General features: G+C 46.8%; 1 protein-coding gene across 2 annotated transcripts in view; it reads right to left on the bottom strand.

Moving 5' to 3' along the window:
- EIF5B (eukaryotic translation initiation factor 5B) overlaps nucleotides 1–19,808 on the bottom strand; it is a 461,059-nt gene that overhangs the window by 392,154 nt on the left and 49,097 nt on the right. For both annotated transcript variants that reach the window (XM_085622776.1, XM_085622777.1), the window contains exons 2-3: nucleotides 6,127–6,252; nucleotides 5,957–6,038 (exon numbers count right to left, since the gene is read on the bottom strand). In XM_085622776.1, the coding sequence (XP_085478902.1) occupies nucleotides 5,957–6,038; nucleotides 6,127–6,252 (208 nt within the window). The remainder of the gene's footprint in view (nucleotides 1–5,956; nucleotides 6,039–6,126; nucleotides 6,253–19,808) is intronic.

A 19,808-nucleotide genomic window follows, 5' to 3' on the forward strand; every position in this document is an offset into this window, starting at 1 on the left:
GGGACCGGTGCCTGCCAGAGATTTATGAGTCAGGCAGCCAAGTTTGAACTTGCAGCGCTCCGAAACAGGAAGCCAGTGGAGGGCCTTGAGGAGAGGACAGACGTGGTGATGTTTTGGTTGGTGGTAGATAAGGCGAGCTGCCTGATTCTGAATCAGCTGCAATCTGTTGATTTGGTTTTGTGGGATGCCAACGTACAGGGCATTGGCGTAGTCGATCAGAGAAATGACTAACGCCAGCAGTGCCAAGGTGAGGGCTTCAGTGGTCAGAAAGTGGGCTATTTTCCGGATCTTCCGGAGCTGAAAAAAACAGGAGGACACAGTGGCACTGACCTGGTGCTTCATTGAGAGGTCTTGGGAGATGTAAACCCCGAGGCTTTTCACTTTGTCAGCAGGGTGGGGGGGAGGGCCGAGGGAAAGGAGCCAGAAGGTGGAATTCCAGGGGTTGGATGGGCCTCCGACGAGAACGAGCTCCGTCTTGTCGGGATTGAGTTTAAGATGGTGAGTGCTCATCCAGTTACTGATATGGCAAAGGGTGGACTGGAAACCTTGAGCCGCTTCGTCCGAGGAGTCGAGATTGAAAACGAGCTATATGTCATCTGCATAGTTAAATGCAGTGACATTCCTACCGCGGAGGGAGCGGATCAAGGGGGTGAGGTAAAGGTTAAAAAGAAGGGGTGACAGGGATGAGCCCTGCGGCACACCGCAGGTGACTCTCGTCCGGTTTACCGTGAACTGGGAAAGACGGACCGATTGATGGCGGTCCGCAAGGAAGGAACAAACCCAGTTAAGGGCCGTCCCGCTGATGCCTGCCTCTTTGACACGGTCGACTAAGATGGTGTGATCGACCATGTCAAAGGCCGCTGACAGATCTAAGAGCACCAGGGCTTGACTGATGTTGGAGTCAGCGCCTCTACGAAGTTCCTCCATAACAGAGAGGATAACCGCCTCTGTCGAATGGGCAGGTCTAAAACCAGCTTGCTGGGAATCTAGAAAATTGGAGTCCTCGATGAAGGAGCTGAGGACGCTGGTCACATGCGTCTCAAGTACCTTGCTCAGGTAAGGCAGAAGGGAAATGGGGCGGAAGTTGCCCAAGACCGTGGGGTCGGCGTTGGGTTTTTTTAATATGGGGACCACTTCGGCGTTCTTGAACTGACTGGGGACCACGCCGAGCAAGAGAGTTGTTCAGGAGGGCCAATGGAGGGCCAGGGCAGGTCGAAAAAGCGGTCCGGAGAATTGCCGGAGGGCAGCAGTCTGTGGGGGAACCAGATGAGACTTTGTGGAGCAGGGGGAAGAAGTCTTCTTCGGGTATAGGAGGGAGCTGTGTCAGGGAGCGAGAGTTGAGAAAGGGGGCGGCCTCTGGGAGGGACATTGCTGGGGCCCCGGAGGAGATACTGTTTTTGATTTTACTGATTTTGTCTATGAAAAAATGGTTAAGGGAATCGCAGAGTACCTGAGAGGGGAGGGGTTTGATGGTCACCCTATCCGGGTGTGAAAGTTCCTCCACAATAGCAAAGATGTCTTTAGATTTTTGCGCGGAGTTGAGAATTTTTGTGGAGAAGTAGGCAGATTTTGCAGCTGAGATTGCATGTTTGTATTCTCCGGATAATTTTAGGAAGTGGGCTTTTTCTAAGGGGTCGTAGTTTCGGCGCCAGCGACGCTCGGCTTGGCGAAGTCCCTGTTTAAGGGTTTTGAGGCTGTCGGAAAACCAGCGATGTGCGTCGTGAGGGCGCTTAGTTCGGATAGACTTAAGGGGGGCGACTTTGTCGCTGGCAGATTCCAACCAATCGACGAGTGCGGCTTCCTCGGAGTCTAGAGGACCTAGGCCGGGCGGAGCCGAAGATGTTAGGGAGGAGAGAAAGAGGTCGAGGTTAGCTTTATTCCAGTTGCGGGCCAGGAGGCTAGGGCCTCGACTACGGGGGGCGGTGGGGGGACCAGAAGAAGGAAAGAGATTAAGAAATGGTCCGACCAGAAGCAAGGAAGGATCACCTGCACTATGTAACCCAGAAAATCCTGAGCGCTGGTGCAACTCCTGGCAGGAATTCCTGTGCCCCTGTCAGCCCCGTAACCCTCATCTATGTGTGACTGCTAACCCCTGCGTACCTCGCTCCAGTGCATGGCTGTTTTGCAGTACCTACAGTTCCAAGTTTTAAATGAGTCTACCAACTCATCTAAAACTTTCCACCCCTGCTCCGATTACCTGTGGGGTCCCACAGGGCTCTGCCTTGTCCCCCCTACTCTTCAACATCTACCTGCAGCCATTAATTGCTCTCTTGAACAGGATGGACTGCCTAGTGTACAACTATGCTGATGACACCCAGATAATCATCCGGCTGGATGATGGTCCAGGAGCATCCACTAGGCTACAGGACATATTGAAAACCACAGTCAATTGGATGTCCGAGAACTCCTTGAAAGTCAATCCGGATAAGACGGAAGTATTGCCCATTTCCATCTCGGGCAACCCTTGGAGTGAGAAATTTTGGCCTAGGGAGTTGGGTGCACCACCTAAACCGGCAGCTGCGGTTAAAAGCTTAGGCCTATATGTGGATAATAAACTATCCATGGAAAAACAAGTTGCCACTGTAGTAGGCACCAGTATATGCCTTTTAAGGCAACTAAGGAAGATCTCTGCCCTACTTTCTTTCCCTACTCTGAGACACGTGGTCTCGGCCACAATTCTGGCTAGGCTGGACTACGGTAACTCCCTTTACCTAGGTTTGCCACAGCGGTTGCTGGACAAACTACAGGGAGTTATGAATGATGCGGCTAGGTTAATATTCAAAAAACCTAGGACTGCCCATGCTTCTCCCCTGATGCAGGAGTTGCATTGGCTGCCAACTCGGCAGAGAATTGTCTTTAAAGGACTGTGTATTGCTCACAAGGCTCGGTATGGCAAAGCACCAAAATACCTTAAATCCCGACTATCCCCCTACATACCGGGTAGGACTCTGCGTTCGTCGGACGCCACTCTTCTGTCTCAGTCCCGTTTCAAATTGTCCACGGTGGGCGGCCGCGCTTTCTCCAATACGCTCCCAGCTATATGGAACAAATTGGACCCAAAGCTCAGGAAGGAAAGTAATCTACTTTCCTTCAGAAAAAAACTAAAAACGGTACTGTTCAAACAAGCATGGAGCAGATCTTAGGTACATAGTTGGTTTTTCAAGTGAATGCAACATCTTTCACGCTAATTTGGTCAGACTGCGCTTAGAGACCCCTGCGGTTATAACGCGCCATACAAATTAAATAAATAAATAAATAAATAAATAAATAAATAAATAAATAAACTCCTGTCTGCACCCATCAAAAGCAGGCCCTGACACTTGCTTCTAGCCCCAGGGACTGGTTATCTATGGAGTGGCAAAATAAAGAGGCTCTAGGCGTTCTGGTTATCTTTCAACCCCACTACTCACAACATGTTCCAGAGCTTGGGGAGTGTTCTGGTGCACAGATGATTTCAGAGGCTCCCTTATGAAGTGTGTACAGAAAGCATCACAAAGCCCTGAGCACCTATGGTCAGAATCGGTTCTTCCTACTGTATGGAGGGAGGGATGGAGTTCTTTTGCTACTGCACAGACACAATGGGGGCCTCTTCTAATAACCCTCTGCAGGGATGGAGGACTACAGGCTAGGCTGGTAGTACAGAGACACTATGAGGACTCTGGTGACTTCCTTTGGTCATCACCTGAGGAACACCCAGAGCATCCAGTACCAAGTTCCTTCTCTGCCACATCACTTTAAAAGGCAGCATGGTGGGTGGGGCAGGCGTTCAGGCCAGCACGGCTGATGTATGAAAAAGAAAGGAAAATCACAGGGCTTAAGTTCAAGAGGAACAGGAACAGGAGACTCCGGGTATTGGCAACCTTTGTGACCATCAGTGAGGGCCATCATATGTAGTTTGTTTGTGTGCTAGGATGGACACCCCTGCGGCACTGTGCAACTTCCAGTTCGCAAAATGGTAAGTGGTCAAACATCAGGGAAGTGATGTGCCACTGTATCACAATAATGCCATACTGCTGCTGGCTCATTCAGCATGGTAAAAAAAAGCAAATACTCAAACAGCTACATAGAGAATTTTCCCTTACTTGTAATTGCAACTAGATAGCTATGTTAGGTGAGGGACACCATCTAACAGCCAGTAGGAGTGCTACAGAGAACTTTTTCTGTGGAAGCACACATCCTTTGCCAAATCAAATGCTGTACTGAAGTGAATTAACATCTGGGCAGAGAAACGGTTCCTCTCTCAGTAGTACTCATGAAAGCTGCACTGACAAGCCAGACCTAAAAATCCCCCCCCCCCCCTCCCCCCAATGACCACGTTCCAAAGGATAAGTATTTAAAACTATGTGCTCCATTCAAAATCCAAACAGGATAGGAATTTCAAATTTGATTAAAGTACTGAGGTAACGTATCAATATCAGAATCAAAATTTAAGGGGAAAAAAAACAAAAGCACATTCTTGAGCTTAACCATCTATAGGCATCATGAGAGGTCAGACAGAATAAGCCTGAACGTCTGATCTGATCTGAAGATGTGCGGCAGAAGAAACACCTTATTTCCAAACTGGAAAAGGAGCAACCTGTTTTTGCCCTGAACACCGCAGCAAAACGAGACTGCTTGCAAACCACTAGAAAAATTGAAACTATTTAAATACCTTCAGTCGTAATAGCTTAAACAGTCAAGGACCAAGGGACTAACATAAGAGCTGTAAACAGCCAAAACTGATGTGCCAGAAATGGGGTCAACTGGGAATATTGTTCTTCTTGTGGTTACCGGTATAGGGATATGTGAATGATGGTAAAATGAGTCCAAGACTACAGCAAATTCCCTTCCACTGAGTAGAAACACTTCCAGTAAGTAATGGTCGCTACCAATCAATGCCCTATTGTCGAGGCAAAATACCTATGGTCAGCTCAGAAAGAGAAAGGAGGTAATGCTATAGTGAATATCCACCTCTTTGGCATAGGGCCCAGTTTGCTGTGCCTGTCATCCTAGCCGTTGCAGTCACAAGTGAGCAAAGTGACTCATATTTTTTCATAGGGATTACACCCATAATGCTAGTACTTGTCCAACAAGCATCATGATTCCATAGTCACCATTATAAAAACTGCCTTTCATTTTCCCAACAATCTCATCACTGATCAGCGCACTGTGAAATGAAAATCCTTCACAGACTCACACTCCAGGCCTGTTTAAATTTTAAGTCACATATCAAGACATGGTATCTTACACATCCATTCAAGTAAACCAACTGGCTTGATGGAAAACTATCCAGCCGTTACTTTATAGAAACTAGACTGCTATAGGCCTTTCCTTTTGCTGGCCCTTCATTAGTGGTTCCTTTGGCAATACACTCTACTATTTCTTTTGAACCCTCTCCAATGTTTTGTGCTGTTCCAACGTTTGGGTTAGGTTCCTTGTTTTAACAAGCTTACGTAATTACATTTGGTATCTCTCTGCTCCTGATTTTACCCTTTTTATTGCTTACTCTCAAACCATTGTTGTGCTCTATCTAGGTTTCCCATAACACTTCCTGGATTTTCTGTTGGTAGCCCTCTTGCATAGCTTTCTTTTGGCTTTCCTAGCTCTCTCCCCTTCACATCTTTTGAAGTACTCAACGTTAATGACTGCCTCCTTGCCCCCTGTAAAGGGGATAGGACTATTCCCAGACTTCAAGTTGTGAACTTTAGGACAAGCATTCACTTCACTTCTTTTACTGCTTTCTCTTCGCACTTTTACAGTTCATCTCCAGAAACTCCCCTGGCTCTCCCTTTTTCAGTAATCCTAAACTGCACCCCAACCCCTCACCCAATTAGATTTACAAATTGCAAAATTACATAGACTACACTAACGATGTGAGAATCCCATGGGCTGGTGCTGCTCAGCACACCTCGGTATTGCCAAAAAACTACTTACAGAACTACAATAATAATTCCTGCCTTACCCCTACCATTTTTACCTGTACAGCGGACTCCTTTTCAGCCTTTCCACCATGAGTAGCCAGACTCAACTCTTCCAGCTCTTTCAAGATATCATCCTCACTGCAAAGAAAACAACATGTATTGTTCATTCACCAAAACTACAAAGCAGAAAACTGTACAAGACTTAAAGATACAAAAGTGGGGTTACTCAAAATCTTGCTTTTTCCGCTCCTTCTTCTTTTTGGCTTTTGATTTCTGGGATTCCTGATCCTTTGAAGCACCAGCTCCCTCTATCTCAGCAGCCAGAGCATCAAGGTCAGCATCATCCTTGGCACTAGAATAAAAGTAGATTGGAGCCACATTCAGTGAAGACAAACTACATAATAGCATATTCCTAACAGCCATCACGTCCCTATCTTGAACAGCTTGTCTCACTTTTAAAGAATGTGTAACTGCATATTTATAGTGGTCCCACAATATGCCTCTCGGCGTATATTGAATAAAAAGCCAAATGCAGTGTGCAGTCGTGTTAGGTTAACCCTCACACATTAATGATGCCCTTCATAAAACGTAACCATGGAATAAAAAGAAAGGGAATGAGAAAACATTTTTCTGAAGTAAAGCTTCCTTAGTGGAACAAATTTGTTGTCAATGAGAGAGACTACAAGTCGGATTAATTAGAGCTGTTGGGGAATGAAACATACCGCCATATCCATAAACCGGGGGAGAGTCAAGGCAAAGGAAAAGTGACAACATATATATGGGTTGGAGGCAACCATCTTACAAGCTACTAAAAGGGCAGGAACGTCTAAATTTTTAGCAAACTTCAAGTGGTTTGCCGGTGTTTTGTTAGGCATAGTTTCATAGGACAGGTGTGCTATCTTAACTGTGTAAAGGTATGAAGTATATGGGTGTCCTGTCAATATTGCTTACTGGCAGAGTGATGAAATGTAGGAGTTAACATTTCCGACAAACAGAGGGGTTCCACCAAAGACTGAGCCAGGCCTCAATAGGCTGAAGTGCCCAATCACGCAATGGAAGTCGTGTTTCAAAGGAGAGAACAATAATTAAATAGACATTTTTACTATAATTTAGAAATAAAAAAAGAAATACAATTTTCTTAACCTCAAATGGCATTGTGTTTGCAGAATGAAATCTTTAAGTTTATATGAAGCTAGCATCTATCCATCTATGCTTCCATTCAACCTCAGCTCCGAGTTCATACATAAGTGGAGTGTGTGAGTACCGTAGATTTATAGTTAATAAACCAGCAGTTAGCATATACAGTGGAATTTACAGGGCACAGATCATATCTCAATACAACATGTGACAAAGTAGGCAAGAGACAACAACAATCAAAAGCATAACTGGGTTAAGGCAAACCCACTTAAATGGACTAGATAAAACGAAACCACAAAATGTCATTTTGGTGAGTAGTTTTAGAGGAAAAAAATCCTAAAATGCAAATCAATGGATTGAATAAACTAGCCTAAACACAAATAGATGTGCGTGCGCTACATACAAACCATTATACAGCTTTCACTTGCAAGCCAAGGTCACCTGCACTTCAAAACCTGAGCAGTGGCATTAGAGCACCTTTTCATATAAATAACAGCAAACTAATTCGGAACTGCTCCCAATAGTAACAATATGAAAACAATAAAAACTGTACATCATCAACTCAGTTCCATACATCAAATATTAAAAATGTTTCAAGTTTTTTTTTTTTTTTTTTAATAGAAAATTATTGCATAGCCATCCATTCATGGGAAACATTGCCCAATACCTCGACTCTTATATCAAACGTTAAAATCACCAAGTGCTTTGCCCCGCCCAGTGATACTCCAACTATTCAACTACCTCGACAGGGACGCAATACTGAGGGCTGCCCACGTCCAACAATCGGTTATCCTGCAAATGCAGGATAATGAGCTTTCCCAACTACACAGCGAGAGTTCAACAGCAGAGGAAAAGGTTTGTCATGGTCAAGGCCAAACTGAAAGCAATGCACATCTTCTATACCGGGTCCGGCTCAAAGTTACCCACCAGGGTAAATCCCACCTGTTTTACACTGAAGAGTATGCATGGGCCTGGTTTGAGGAAAGACTGCCACAAATCCAACCCAGAGAGACGCAAGCAGTATGTACAATGGATGACGATGGCCCTCCCTCCGCATAGGAGACAGAGGGGCTGGACGGCCCCTGCACGCGGCATAGGAGCTGGCGGGGAAGAAAATGATTCTTTGGCCTCGGACGACCAGACTGCTGCACGTTGATGCTGGTAGGTAACTTCAGAGTCCTCGGACCAGGTATGCACGACTTACCCACCCTAATGGAGGTTGGGACATGATGATGGCTGATCACTACCTGCGGACCTGTGAACAGCTGCGCACAAAGTACAATAGTTTCACACAGACACCAAGTGCCACACAGTTGTTGACACCAAGAATCCATCTCACTCGAAATGCTATGACCTCCCTTCCTAACGAAGACCCATGGGGCGGAAACACCATTACGCTGTTTGACCTGGAACGTGAACAGCCACCTCAACAAAATTAAGCGTAAGGCGCTTCTCAGACAGGTCAGCTTGGGACAGATGCATTCTTTTTACAGGAGACACAACTCAAGGGAAACCACTGCAGATGTATTTTGTGCTACATCTTCAGGGTAGCATACAACTCAAGCTTCCACCATGAGTCGTGGCCACACTGATTCACGCTCAACTTCCTATTAGACCGGGTTTACTAGGATGACTTGGGCCGGTAGCTCTGGGTGGCAGTCTCCCTGTGGGGGTCGCCTATTGTCCTGCGCTCGGTCTATGCCTCACCAACCCTCAGGTAGCTGTTTCTCACTCATCTTAGAGAGGAGCTTATTTCTGCCAAAGCCCCCAGGTCTCAAGATTTCTAGGGCCAACTAACGGGCTGATGGACTGCATCCCCAAACCCTCCACACCTGTTGGCTACATTCACTAAGGCACTTGCTCTAAGCAACATGTGGAGACGCTACCATCGCGGGGCAGCCTGACACTCAAACAGCACTAACGGAGGAAGCAAGGAAGCTCTGCCAGGCCTCACTAAGCCGCCTCTATGAGCACCACAACCAATATGGGCAACCCAATAACCCCTCTGGAGCTAGGGTTTCAATTATCAATAAGGTAAATTGCTAGCAAGAGGATCATTTGAAGAGATATTTAAGTAGATGTTAAATAGCTGTCAAATAGAAATAATCCAGAGACATACAAAACTTACTAATCAAATAAATCTGTTAGGAAAAGGCGAAACAGGCATACACAAAGAAATTTTAAAAAATCCCATTAGTACAGAAAATCCAGCATACGTTAGTCATTTACAGTAAATCAAAAATCTTACTAAAACCTCCTAGATTATTACAGGTCTATTTCACTCACTTGATACCTGGAATCAGTCCTTTATACGCATCAATTAATCCAGGGATCCAATAATTACTGTGTGATAAGTGGAGTGTTGTCGACATTTCGGTCTATTGTGTCACAAGTACATGATTTCATCCTCAGGACCAGAAATGCTAAAGGAGTTTCACAATGACCAACAATAATCAATAAATGTAGCTGCTACTAGTTGGCTTAATTAAATAGTTTATATTAAGAAAAATGAGTGAATCAGACTTAGTTTGTTTATAGTTACAACTGGATTTGAGTGTTTGCTAAATGCAGCTCTGCTGACCATTTATAGTTCTGAGGATGGTCTTGTGTAGAGCGAGGAGTTTCGCCAAGTACTATGCTGTACTATATACACAAATCTCAGACATAACCTGTGCAAGAGGTTGACCCTTATCTTTCCAATCTCCACTTGTCGCAGATTTCAGCGGAACACTGCTTAACTCTTAACAACCCGATCACATCAGAGGAGATTGCAGGGGCTTATCCCAACCCCACAGGGGAAAGAATTCCGGCCCAAATGGCTTCATGGGGGAATTACTTTGCTGCCAAGTGGATATTTTCACCCTGCCTCCCACCCCTGATGAAGCTATTTAGCAATCTGGAGCGATCACTGATGGTGCCGATTCACAAGGCAGAACACGCCCACCCATCTCTTTGCTCATCGTATAGGCCCATATCATTAAAAGTAAAACCAAGGGGGGCGTGGCCGGGCAAGATGGCCGTACGGACGTAGCCCGTTACGGCTCCAGGTCCGCGCGCGGTCTTGGTGATGAGAAAAGCGGCTCTAAGCACCTGGGATCATCGCAACAGGTACCGGCCGACGTCTGATGTTGTGAGGCACCTGCGGAGGCCGGTTTTGATTGCCAACCGCCACGAGAACTACCGTTTCTGCCCTGGCTGCCTCGGAAGGTGATCGCGCCACTCATTAAAACGGCGGCGCGCGGCCTGCGGTGACGGGCGCTCGGCAGGAACTCCCGCTGGCAACAGAGACGCCGATCTCCATAAGTGACACAGAGGATCGACTTGAGGTGGCAAGATTGAAGCATTAGCTTGGCTAGACTTTGTCCCCTTCCCCTCTGCCTGACTTCAACATGGCGGCCGCGTTTGCCTAAATGGCAGCGGTCGCCGACACTCCTGTCTTGAGTGCTGGGACTACTTACTGTTTCCCGGTGGAGGGGCCCATCCCACGCGGTGCTGGATGATTCATTGCCTCCTGTCTCCTGACCACTACTGCATGCCTGCATAGAGCCCGTTTACCTGGTACCGCTGTGCTCACCTCTGCTCTGATGTAACCCGGCGTGTGCACCAGCCCCCCTCTGGAAGATCTATGGATGTAATCCATCACGGCTAATAAATCCTGCGCGGGCGATCTTGGACCTCAGGATTTGCCACCTTGCTGCCCCTGCTGAAGTCTCTTTCAAACTGGCTCCTTCTGGACAAAGGCACGATCTCCCACGGCTGCAGCTATTATCCTGGGCACAGGTGCACACCTACTTGCTATACCCCACGCGGCGGCACTGACCCTCCCTGTGCATTGAATGTCTGCACGGCTGAATTCACGAGGAGATCCCTTCTTTAGCTTCGGGATACTGGTTCTGCGACAAGGGGGTCTCCGCTTCCGCCACCACTTCACGCTATTCACCAGCCGGACCCCTGCACAACCTATCCTCTCTGCGCGTGCATGACTTTGAAGGTCTGAGCCATATGCCACCTAAAAAGAGGACGAGCAAGACGTCAAATAAGGTCTCAGATTTCTTTGCTTCTTTAGAAAAGCGGTCCATGTTATGGGGAGACGAAAGCGGACCTTTTAACATTGTTCAAAGACTTCAAATCGGAGCTCCGAAACGATATCAGCCAAGACATCAAAGCCTCCATAGATCAACTGCGGTCAGACTTGTCAGAGCGCCTGACCTCTCTGCAACAGGATGTTGACTCAGTGGGCACTAGGGTCCTTGAACTCGAGACACACCATCAGGATCAAGAACAACTCAATGCGGAGCTCCGAGACGATGTCCAAACACTCAAGGCTCAGCTCCATCAAGCGCAGCTCAAGACGGAGGACCTCGAGAAGAGGGCACGTAGGGAGAACATACGGATCCGAGACCTGGAGGAAAACACGGAAGGGCCAGATTTGAAGGCATTCTTGTTGGGGCTGTTCTCGGAGATCCTGCTTCCACGGACTCTTAAGATCAAACTAGATAGAGTTCACCGAGTGGGGTTCCTCCAGCACGGAGAGAAGAGGCGAACCCGCGACATCCTGGCGAAATTCCACTCCTATCAGGTTAAAGAGGCAGTTCTCCAGGCAGCTAGGACGAAAGACTCCGTCTCATTTCAAGGCCATTCGTGTCCCATATATCAGGAAGTGGCACCCTCTACTTGGCACGGAGACAGCTGTTTAGATCCGTCACCGCGAAATTACGAGATGATAAGAACCGGTACAGATGGACCTACCCATTTGGACTCTGCTTTGATTTCCAGAACAAACGGCGCCACATCACCGATCTACAGGAGGGCTTGGGTCTTCTGGGCCTTCCCTCTGAGGCAGTTGCCCCTTCCCAAAGTAAAAATGGAGAATCTACCCGGGGCTAGGCGTTGGCGCCTGCCTGGAGTGTTGGGACTCACAGGGGGCGCCAATGATCTTCTCCGGCCTGCATCAAGGAGTCTACTGTGTATGCGGGCCATTCATTGACATATTACCGGAGCCGACAATAACTCAGAGCACAAGGCGTGGGTCGCTCTTCGGATTCACGGCTGCTCTCATCCCTAGGACCTTGCCCACGTATCCACGACGAGAAGAGAACACTGGTATTGTGTATTCTACCTGTAAGACCAATTTGGCTTTCCTTGATCATTTCTTTTTTTTCCTGTAGTGAGGTTTGTCGGTAGGACGGAGATAATCTTGGATGTCGATACCGGCTGTTACCCAGAATAGTTCCTGATGATCTACTCACTAATGCTGGTAATCAACTGATGCAGTTAGCTAAGCATGGCCTTGTATCAAGACTTGCCTTTACTTGTTGATTCCCTTAGCCGAACAAGTATGCTTTTAACTGTAAATTCTGCCGAGACGGGCGTGGACGGGTTCCTCGGACCTGCTGTCCCCTCTGGTTCCTGGAAGGCCCCTTTCGGCCAGATAGAGGGACCTACTGTAATCTTAGTATTGTTTATTCAAATAGGTTTGTTTCTGTTTCTTTGAAAAGGGGGTGGGGTGGGTAGGAGAGGGCTGTGGTGGCGGCTTTTTAATGGATACTTGCGACGAGAACTCTGATTTTTGGGAGAGCTTGGTTAGGAGGTCTGGCATTATGAGTATTCAGGAAGGAGGATTGGGATCAGAAGCTATGTGGACTTTTAAAGCTATGGATAGGTGGTAGGGGTGGACCTGTGACATAATGTTGATTACTATAGGAACATGGAATGTTAAAGGTCTTAACTCTCCCCAAAAACGACACAAAGTCTGGAAATACATTCTCGACCATCATCTGAACATAGTGGCGTTACAGGAGACGCACTTAGCTAGAGCCGACGACACGCGCCTCAAACACAAACACTTTCCGCTAATTTATAGGTCCTCCGCCCACACAAAACATAGGGGAGTGGCCATTATGTTTCGCTCCTCCATACAATTCGAACCTCTGGGAGTTCAGAGTGACACGGAGGGTCGCTGGGTTATGATAAAATGACGCTTAAGAGGGAAGCTCAGCACCTTTGCTGTGGTATACGCACCCAATACTGGGCAAGCGGCCTTTTTACACAAGTTTCTGGGGAAACTCACGGATTTTGTGGAAGGGCCACTAATCCTTATGGGTGATTTCAATTTGATATGGCAGAAAGAATTGGACAGTACGCACACTCAGTGTTCGGACATGGGCTCATTTATGGGGGCGACGCAACAACGCTTACATGATTTAGGACTTCTGGACGCCTGGCGCACCCTTTTCCCACAGACCCAAGATAACACCTTCTACTCCCATTTTCACCATACATACTCGCAGCTCGATTATATCTTCATAAGTCAGACCCTACGGGGGGCCCTACAGGATGCCAAGATCTTCCCCCTCACGGTGTCTGACCACAGTCTGCTATCCGTTAACCTCACTTGGTATGGGAGCCCCCCCGACTACCCCCAGGTGGTACTTTGCCTCGTCGCTTCTCCGAGATAAAGATTCCTGTACCAAACTGAGAAAAGCGATCACCGAGTTCTTCATTACTAATGACCCGGAGGGCACTTCGGAATTTACCACCTGGGATACTTTTAAAGCTGTTATTTGGCGGGACTGTATTGCCCTTAATGCGGCTTTGAACAGGCAGCGGGCTAGCGAGAGAGAACAATTGGAAAGGGAGTTGACTGATATTGAGCGCTCCCATAAACTCAACCCCACGGGACAAACTCTGCGCAACCTCACGGCACTCCGGGGCAAACTTAGGGCTATATATAATAATAGAGCGGAATTTACACTCTTCAAATTGCGACATCTATCATACACACAGGGCAATAAAATTGGTAAACACCTTGCCAGACAATTGAAAGACAAACATGAACGAGAATATATAGGTGGCATTAAGGGACCGACGGGGGACATCACATATAAAATTGAGGACAAAGCTGAACTCTTTGGCTCCTTCTATACAAATCTCTACACTGGGGACACCCTAGACACCGACAGGCATTGCCCTTACCTCAGGTATCTGCTGCCTGGAATGATTTACTCACAGCTCCTATAACAGTAGACGAAGTGGCTGCGGCCATTAAAGCCCTAAAACCCCACAAAGCCCCCGGGGCAGATGGCTATACCGCCCTCTTTTATAAGACATTTGCCCCAGACATTAGCTCCCACCTTGCACGTCTTTTTAACACTATGGCGGAGACGGGCTCGGCCTCTGGCCGAGGCTGTTATCTCGGTGATACCTAAACCGGGGAAGGACCCCCAATGCTGCGCATCTTATAGGCCGATCGCCCTATTAAATCTGGACGCCAAACTCTACTCCTCGATTATAGCCCAACGCTTGAATGGCCTCATGCCTGCCCTTATCCACCCAGATCAGTCAGGTTTTATCAAAGGCCGTCAAACACACGATAATACCCGTCGAATTGTGCATCTGATTGAAAAGGCCAATAGACGCCATATTCCTGCGGTCCTAGTAGGGATAGATGCTGAAAAAGCTTTCGATAGGGTTGATTGGCCATATCTTTTCCAAACAATAACAGTATTCTGATTTTCGCCCAAATTTCTCACCATGATTAGAGCGAATTACCTCCACCCCCTCTCTAAAGTACTAGTCAACGGGGTGCACTCACCCTTTTTTCGCCATTCCAGAGGCACCCGTCTGGGGTGTCCCCTTTCGCCTTTACTTTTTGCCCTCAGCATAGAACCACTATCATTAGCAATTAGGTCTCATCCCGGAATCAAAGGGTTACCATTCACTGGGGAGTCCCACAAAATTTCACTATTCGCGGACGATGTCCTTTTGTCCTTAGCTGACCCTGCAACCTCCCTCCCCCACTTACAATCAGAACTTGCGCGGTTTGAGGTTGTGTCAGGCTTTAAAACAAATGTAGACAAATCATATATACTCAACCTCACCCTCCCGCCGACAGAAGCCCTCAGATTTCGGGCCCTTACTTCCCTTCCCTGGACTAGCGAATCCATCCAATACTTGGGGGTCCAACTAACGCCAAGACTTGAGAGACTGTATGCTGCCAATTTTCCTCCCATTCTTGCACGCATTGAAACAGAACTCACGAAATGGAAACCTCTTTTCCTGTCATGGTTAGGTCGAATTCACGCCGTAAAGATGACTCTCTTGCCTAAGCTCATTTATTTGTTTCAAGCCTTACCTATTGAGCTTGAGGGTGAATTATTTCGAAAAGTGAAGGCCATGATTCTCCGCTTTATCTGGCAGGGAAGCCGAGCACGCTTCTCCTACTCCCTGTTGCGTCACTCTCGCAAAGAAGGGGGTGTTGGTCTCCCAGATATTCAATTATATTATAAAGCGGCACAGCTGAGAGTCCTGGTAGAATGGTCACAACAGGAATCTGAAAAACATTGGTTACATATGGACCGCAGCGTAACGGGAAGGACAATTTAGGACTTGACTTGGTGTCCTAGACAGGACAGACCTAAAAACACTTACATTAGCACCCCCACACGTACCACCCTGAAGGTGTGGGACGCAGTCTCGGGTGACGATAGGTGGACCTTGTTTCCCTCCCCCTTTACACCGATCCATTTTAACCCAGCAGTCCCCCTGGCCCTACATGAGGGACACTTTGATGCCTGGAGGAAGGGAGGTTGCTTAGCTCTGACGCACCGGTTTCACAACTTTGACCCTCGCATTTTTGATAATTGTAAACGAGATTATGCAATTGGTCACACGGAGCGTTATCATTACACCCAATTGATGCATTGGGCCCTTACGCCTCACGTACAGGACGCTGCCACCCGACCCCTCACAAAAGTCGAGGCCTTCCTCACCAAGACTACTTCTATGAGGGGAGTGATCTCATTTATATATAGCTTCCTGCTTCAAACTACTCCATCACCGCGCCCGCGATATATGTCCATGTGGGAAGATTTGATACACCGTCCTATAAACAGAGGAGGAGTGGAAGCACTTATGGTCGGACATTACACGCTTCAATCACTCCACTGAGCTCAGGGAAGCCCACTTGAAGACCATGATGGACTGGTACCTACATCCTGTCAAGCTGCGGCGAATCTTCCCCGCCACTTCTGATAGGTGCTGGAGGGGATGTGGGCTACTTGGGGATTTTCAACACATATGGTGGAATTGCCTGACCATCCGCCCCTTTTGGGAAGACATCCTGTCCTGGCACACATAAAAGACATACTGGGATACCCCGTCCCCTCTACCATAGCAGGCATCCTGTTGGGGCTTCGCGATTCCTCCCTAGACCACCAGACCCGAGCTGATAAAATGATCATGTGGCTTTGTATTGGAGCAGCTAAGATCACCCTGGCTGCCGCCTGGAAGAGAAAGGAGGCTCCGGCTATCTCTCTTTGGCACTCTCGCCTCTGGAAACTGCTTAGTTTAGAACGTATGTCTGTCATTTTCAGGGATAACTATAAGAATTTTGAATTTAAATGGGGCCCCCTGGTCTCCTTCCTTTCACGAGGTCTTCCATCGGCTGTTTGTCCTTCCACAATAAGAGCCCTGCATCTCTTCCAATTCTGATCTGATGTCATATGCCTTTGTCATTGTTCGATTGTTGCCGCCACCACGGGGAGGGTGGGGGGTGGGCTTAACCCCTTGTGTGCCACGCCCTTTCCCCGCCCTGTGCCGGCCGTTGCATTAGCGGGCGGGGTTCATGACGAGCTGGACTCGTCATGGGCACAGCGCAACCGCGGCCCATGACGAGTCCAGCTCGTCATGGGCACACAAGGGGTTAAGGGGGGGTTACTTTGTTCTATATTTCTGGTTTGTTTTTGCATCTGAGATAAATTGCTTTCTGATATATGCTTATTCCATGCCACACATATCAGTTGTAAGACCTGGGACAGGCGTAACGGAAGATGACACTTTGCGGAACTGCGCATTCTCAATTTTGACCAGAAAAGACTAACTGCAAGCTCCACAACGTTTAGAAACTGTATCCATTACTGGGGCCACATCATAAGGAAGGAGCTTGACCTTTACTGGGCAGTACATCCCTTATGGCCTTTATACTTTTCTTGCACTATTTTGCTCCCCTGCGTGGGATGCTGTTTTAGTATTCTCTCAGGTGTATGTTGTTGAAAATTCAATAAACATATCTTTGACAACAAAAAAAAAGTAAAACCAAAATATAAGCCAAAACATTGGTATCGCGCCTATTCACAGTAGTTCTCAGCGTCGTACACATGGATCAAAAGCTGCTTCATGCAAAGCAGATCAACACGTCATAATATCTGCGGTTTACGCAATGTCTTGGCAACTGCTAATCTCATACAACACCCACTGGTGATGCTTGTAGATTTCCAGAAGAAGCTTTCTGAAGGAGTCTTGTAGTCCTACTTGTTTGTGGTATTGCAACACATGAGCTTTATGGCTCATGCACTGAGCCACACACTCTGGGTTAGAATTGCGGGTGCCATGTCCCATTTCATTGCCATTTGTTCTGAGGCAAAGGATGTGTCATGAATGCCTGTTGTCACCCCTATTATTCACTCTTGCAGTTGAGCCCCTTGCCTGTGTGTTTACAGACGTATCCACGCCTCCAGGGGTTTTATGGTCTGACACATGCAAAGATCGGTGTCACTCTACATGGATGATCTCGAGCAACCTAGCGAACCCTCTTACATCCTGACAGATAGTTATGGATACCACAGACAAATTTGGATGCTATTCAATATGACAAGATTTAGTCCATATTTTAACAATCTCAACCTTAACCCTCTGGTGTTTCAAAATCTCAGACCTGAAAACTATCATTCCTGGGGAAAAAAAATCACTGAGAAAGCCACCACAATAAGCATTCATATACCAGATACGAAATCACGTTGCAATCACTGTTTCCAACATTTCCGGAAGAGCCAAAGGAGTGGGATCTGCTGCCTCTAATCCAGGTGAATCACCACCCCAAGAATTTGACGACCAAAATGTACAATGTTCTGATGGGTGGATTAATAGTGAATAGCATGCACATAAGGTCCCAGTGGTAACAGGATCTAGAATTGTAGCTCACAGAAGCTCAGTGGTTCTCCTGGTATCAACAAACCACAGAGATCTCCCGAAATGGGCAATATCGCCTTATCCACTGTACATTTCTCCTTAGGGTATACCACACACCAGTTAGCTTGGCCAAAAAGGGTTTTTGACCGGTGATACTACACGCAGGACACAGATTGTATACATTCATCATGACAATGCCAAAGTGGCACAATTTTGGAATGAACTGAGGAAAGCAACATCGATGATGTTGGGAGGGGTGGCTGCCCCAGATCACCTTCTAGCACTACTGAGACATGCGGAACTCATCCGTAAAATTCTAGAAATAAACAGAAAGTTGGTTGCCATTTCCCTAGTGCTGGGAAAGTGGACAGTCGCTTTGACATGGGTGGTGAGGTAGCCCTCTATGCTTTAAAGACTGGCTTAAACACATGGTGCTCTGCGAGAAACTCTCAGATGTATCTGCCTCGACCCCCCTAGTGACTGGTGGCCAAGAGACCATTTGTCACATTTGAGTGAACAAAAATATAGACAGACTTTAATAAACAAACAATTCAAGGATTCTGTGGTCTTACTGGAGGAAAGTCCAATTTTATGCTAAAACAAGGAATCAACATATTTCAGGAATGATTGAATGTTACTATGACTGGCCATGAACAAGCTGTATAGGATCATATCAAATCTTTACCAGCCCAATTTCTAATACTGTGTTGGGAGTATATGTACTTGCTGTGACTAGTTATACAAGAAAAAAAAATGGAAAAGGTGCCGCAATACAACCACTGGCACACATATCTAGTAGCAACCTCATAAATATTTGCCAATCAGGATTACAACCAAAATGCAATACTTGACCAGGTACTTGGAACCTTGGAACCTTGGACCGGGGGGGACTCATGCCTACTGGTAAAGCCAAACTTATCATCAGCCTTTCATAAGATAAACCATGAAACTATTCTTACCATCTTTTCCACCAGGATAGAAATGGATGGTTAAGTGCTAAAATGGTTCTCCTGTTTCATATTGTAAAGAACTTTTTTTTTTCAAATGCAATCATTCAGCTCTCTTACTTTAATACTGAACTATACTGCTATAAGACCACAACTCTGGGAATCATGGAATGCACTGAAAGACTTCCCACAAAAGTCACCCAGCAAATTAATCTGCCTTCCAACCAAATTTAGCCTATGGAATATATTGCTATCCATCAGCCAAAGCACTTAAGTGCCTCGTCAATGACTATGAAACCAGAAGTGTCTGATGTGCTGTGCAGTGAACATATTGAGCATAATCATCCATCGTCTGTTCTCATTCTTCTTGATCTAGCAGCAGCACTTGATCCTGTATCATCACTATACGTTACCTTCCTTCATCCATACCATTTAATTATTTCTCAGCGAGAAGTCTGTGTGTACTTTTCAACCATTCAATTCATATGACATTGTCTATTATTGCATGACCACAGCAGCATTGTATCAAGTATTTAACTTCAGAAAGGTCTCACAATCCATACCACTGTAGTGCTAGTAAATAGGACTATTGCTTGTGGGCCAATATCAATATTCATGCTCCACAACTGACTAAGTTCTTTACTTTGCTCCAAGAACCTTAGTTAGTTTGCCCAGACACACACACATTTCTCTTCTGTCATTTAGCAGACTGGCTCTCAGCAATGAACAGGCTCTGAATTACCAGCTAGGAATTATATTCCAAGTGGTTGGTCCACAGCATTACCCCGCCAGCATTCTGACCTGCTAAACCAGAACAGGAAACTATGTTCTGCCAACAAGATACTGCTGGTCACAC

This window comes from Triturus cristatus, chromosome 8 (genome assembly GCF_964204655.1).
Source record: "Triturus cristatus chromosome 8, aTriCri1.1, whole genome shotgun sequence".
Lineage (NCBI taxonomy): Eukaryota > Metazoa > Chordata > Amphibia > Caudata > Salamandridae > Triturus > Triturus cristatus.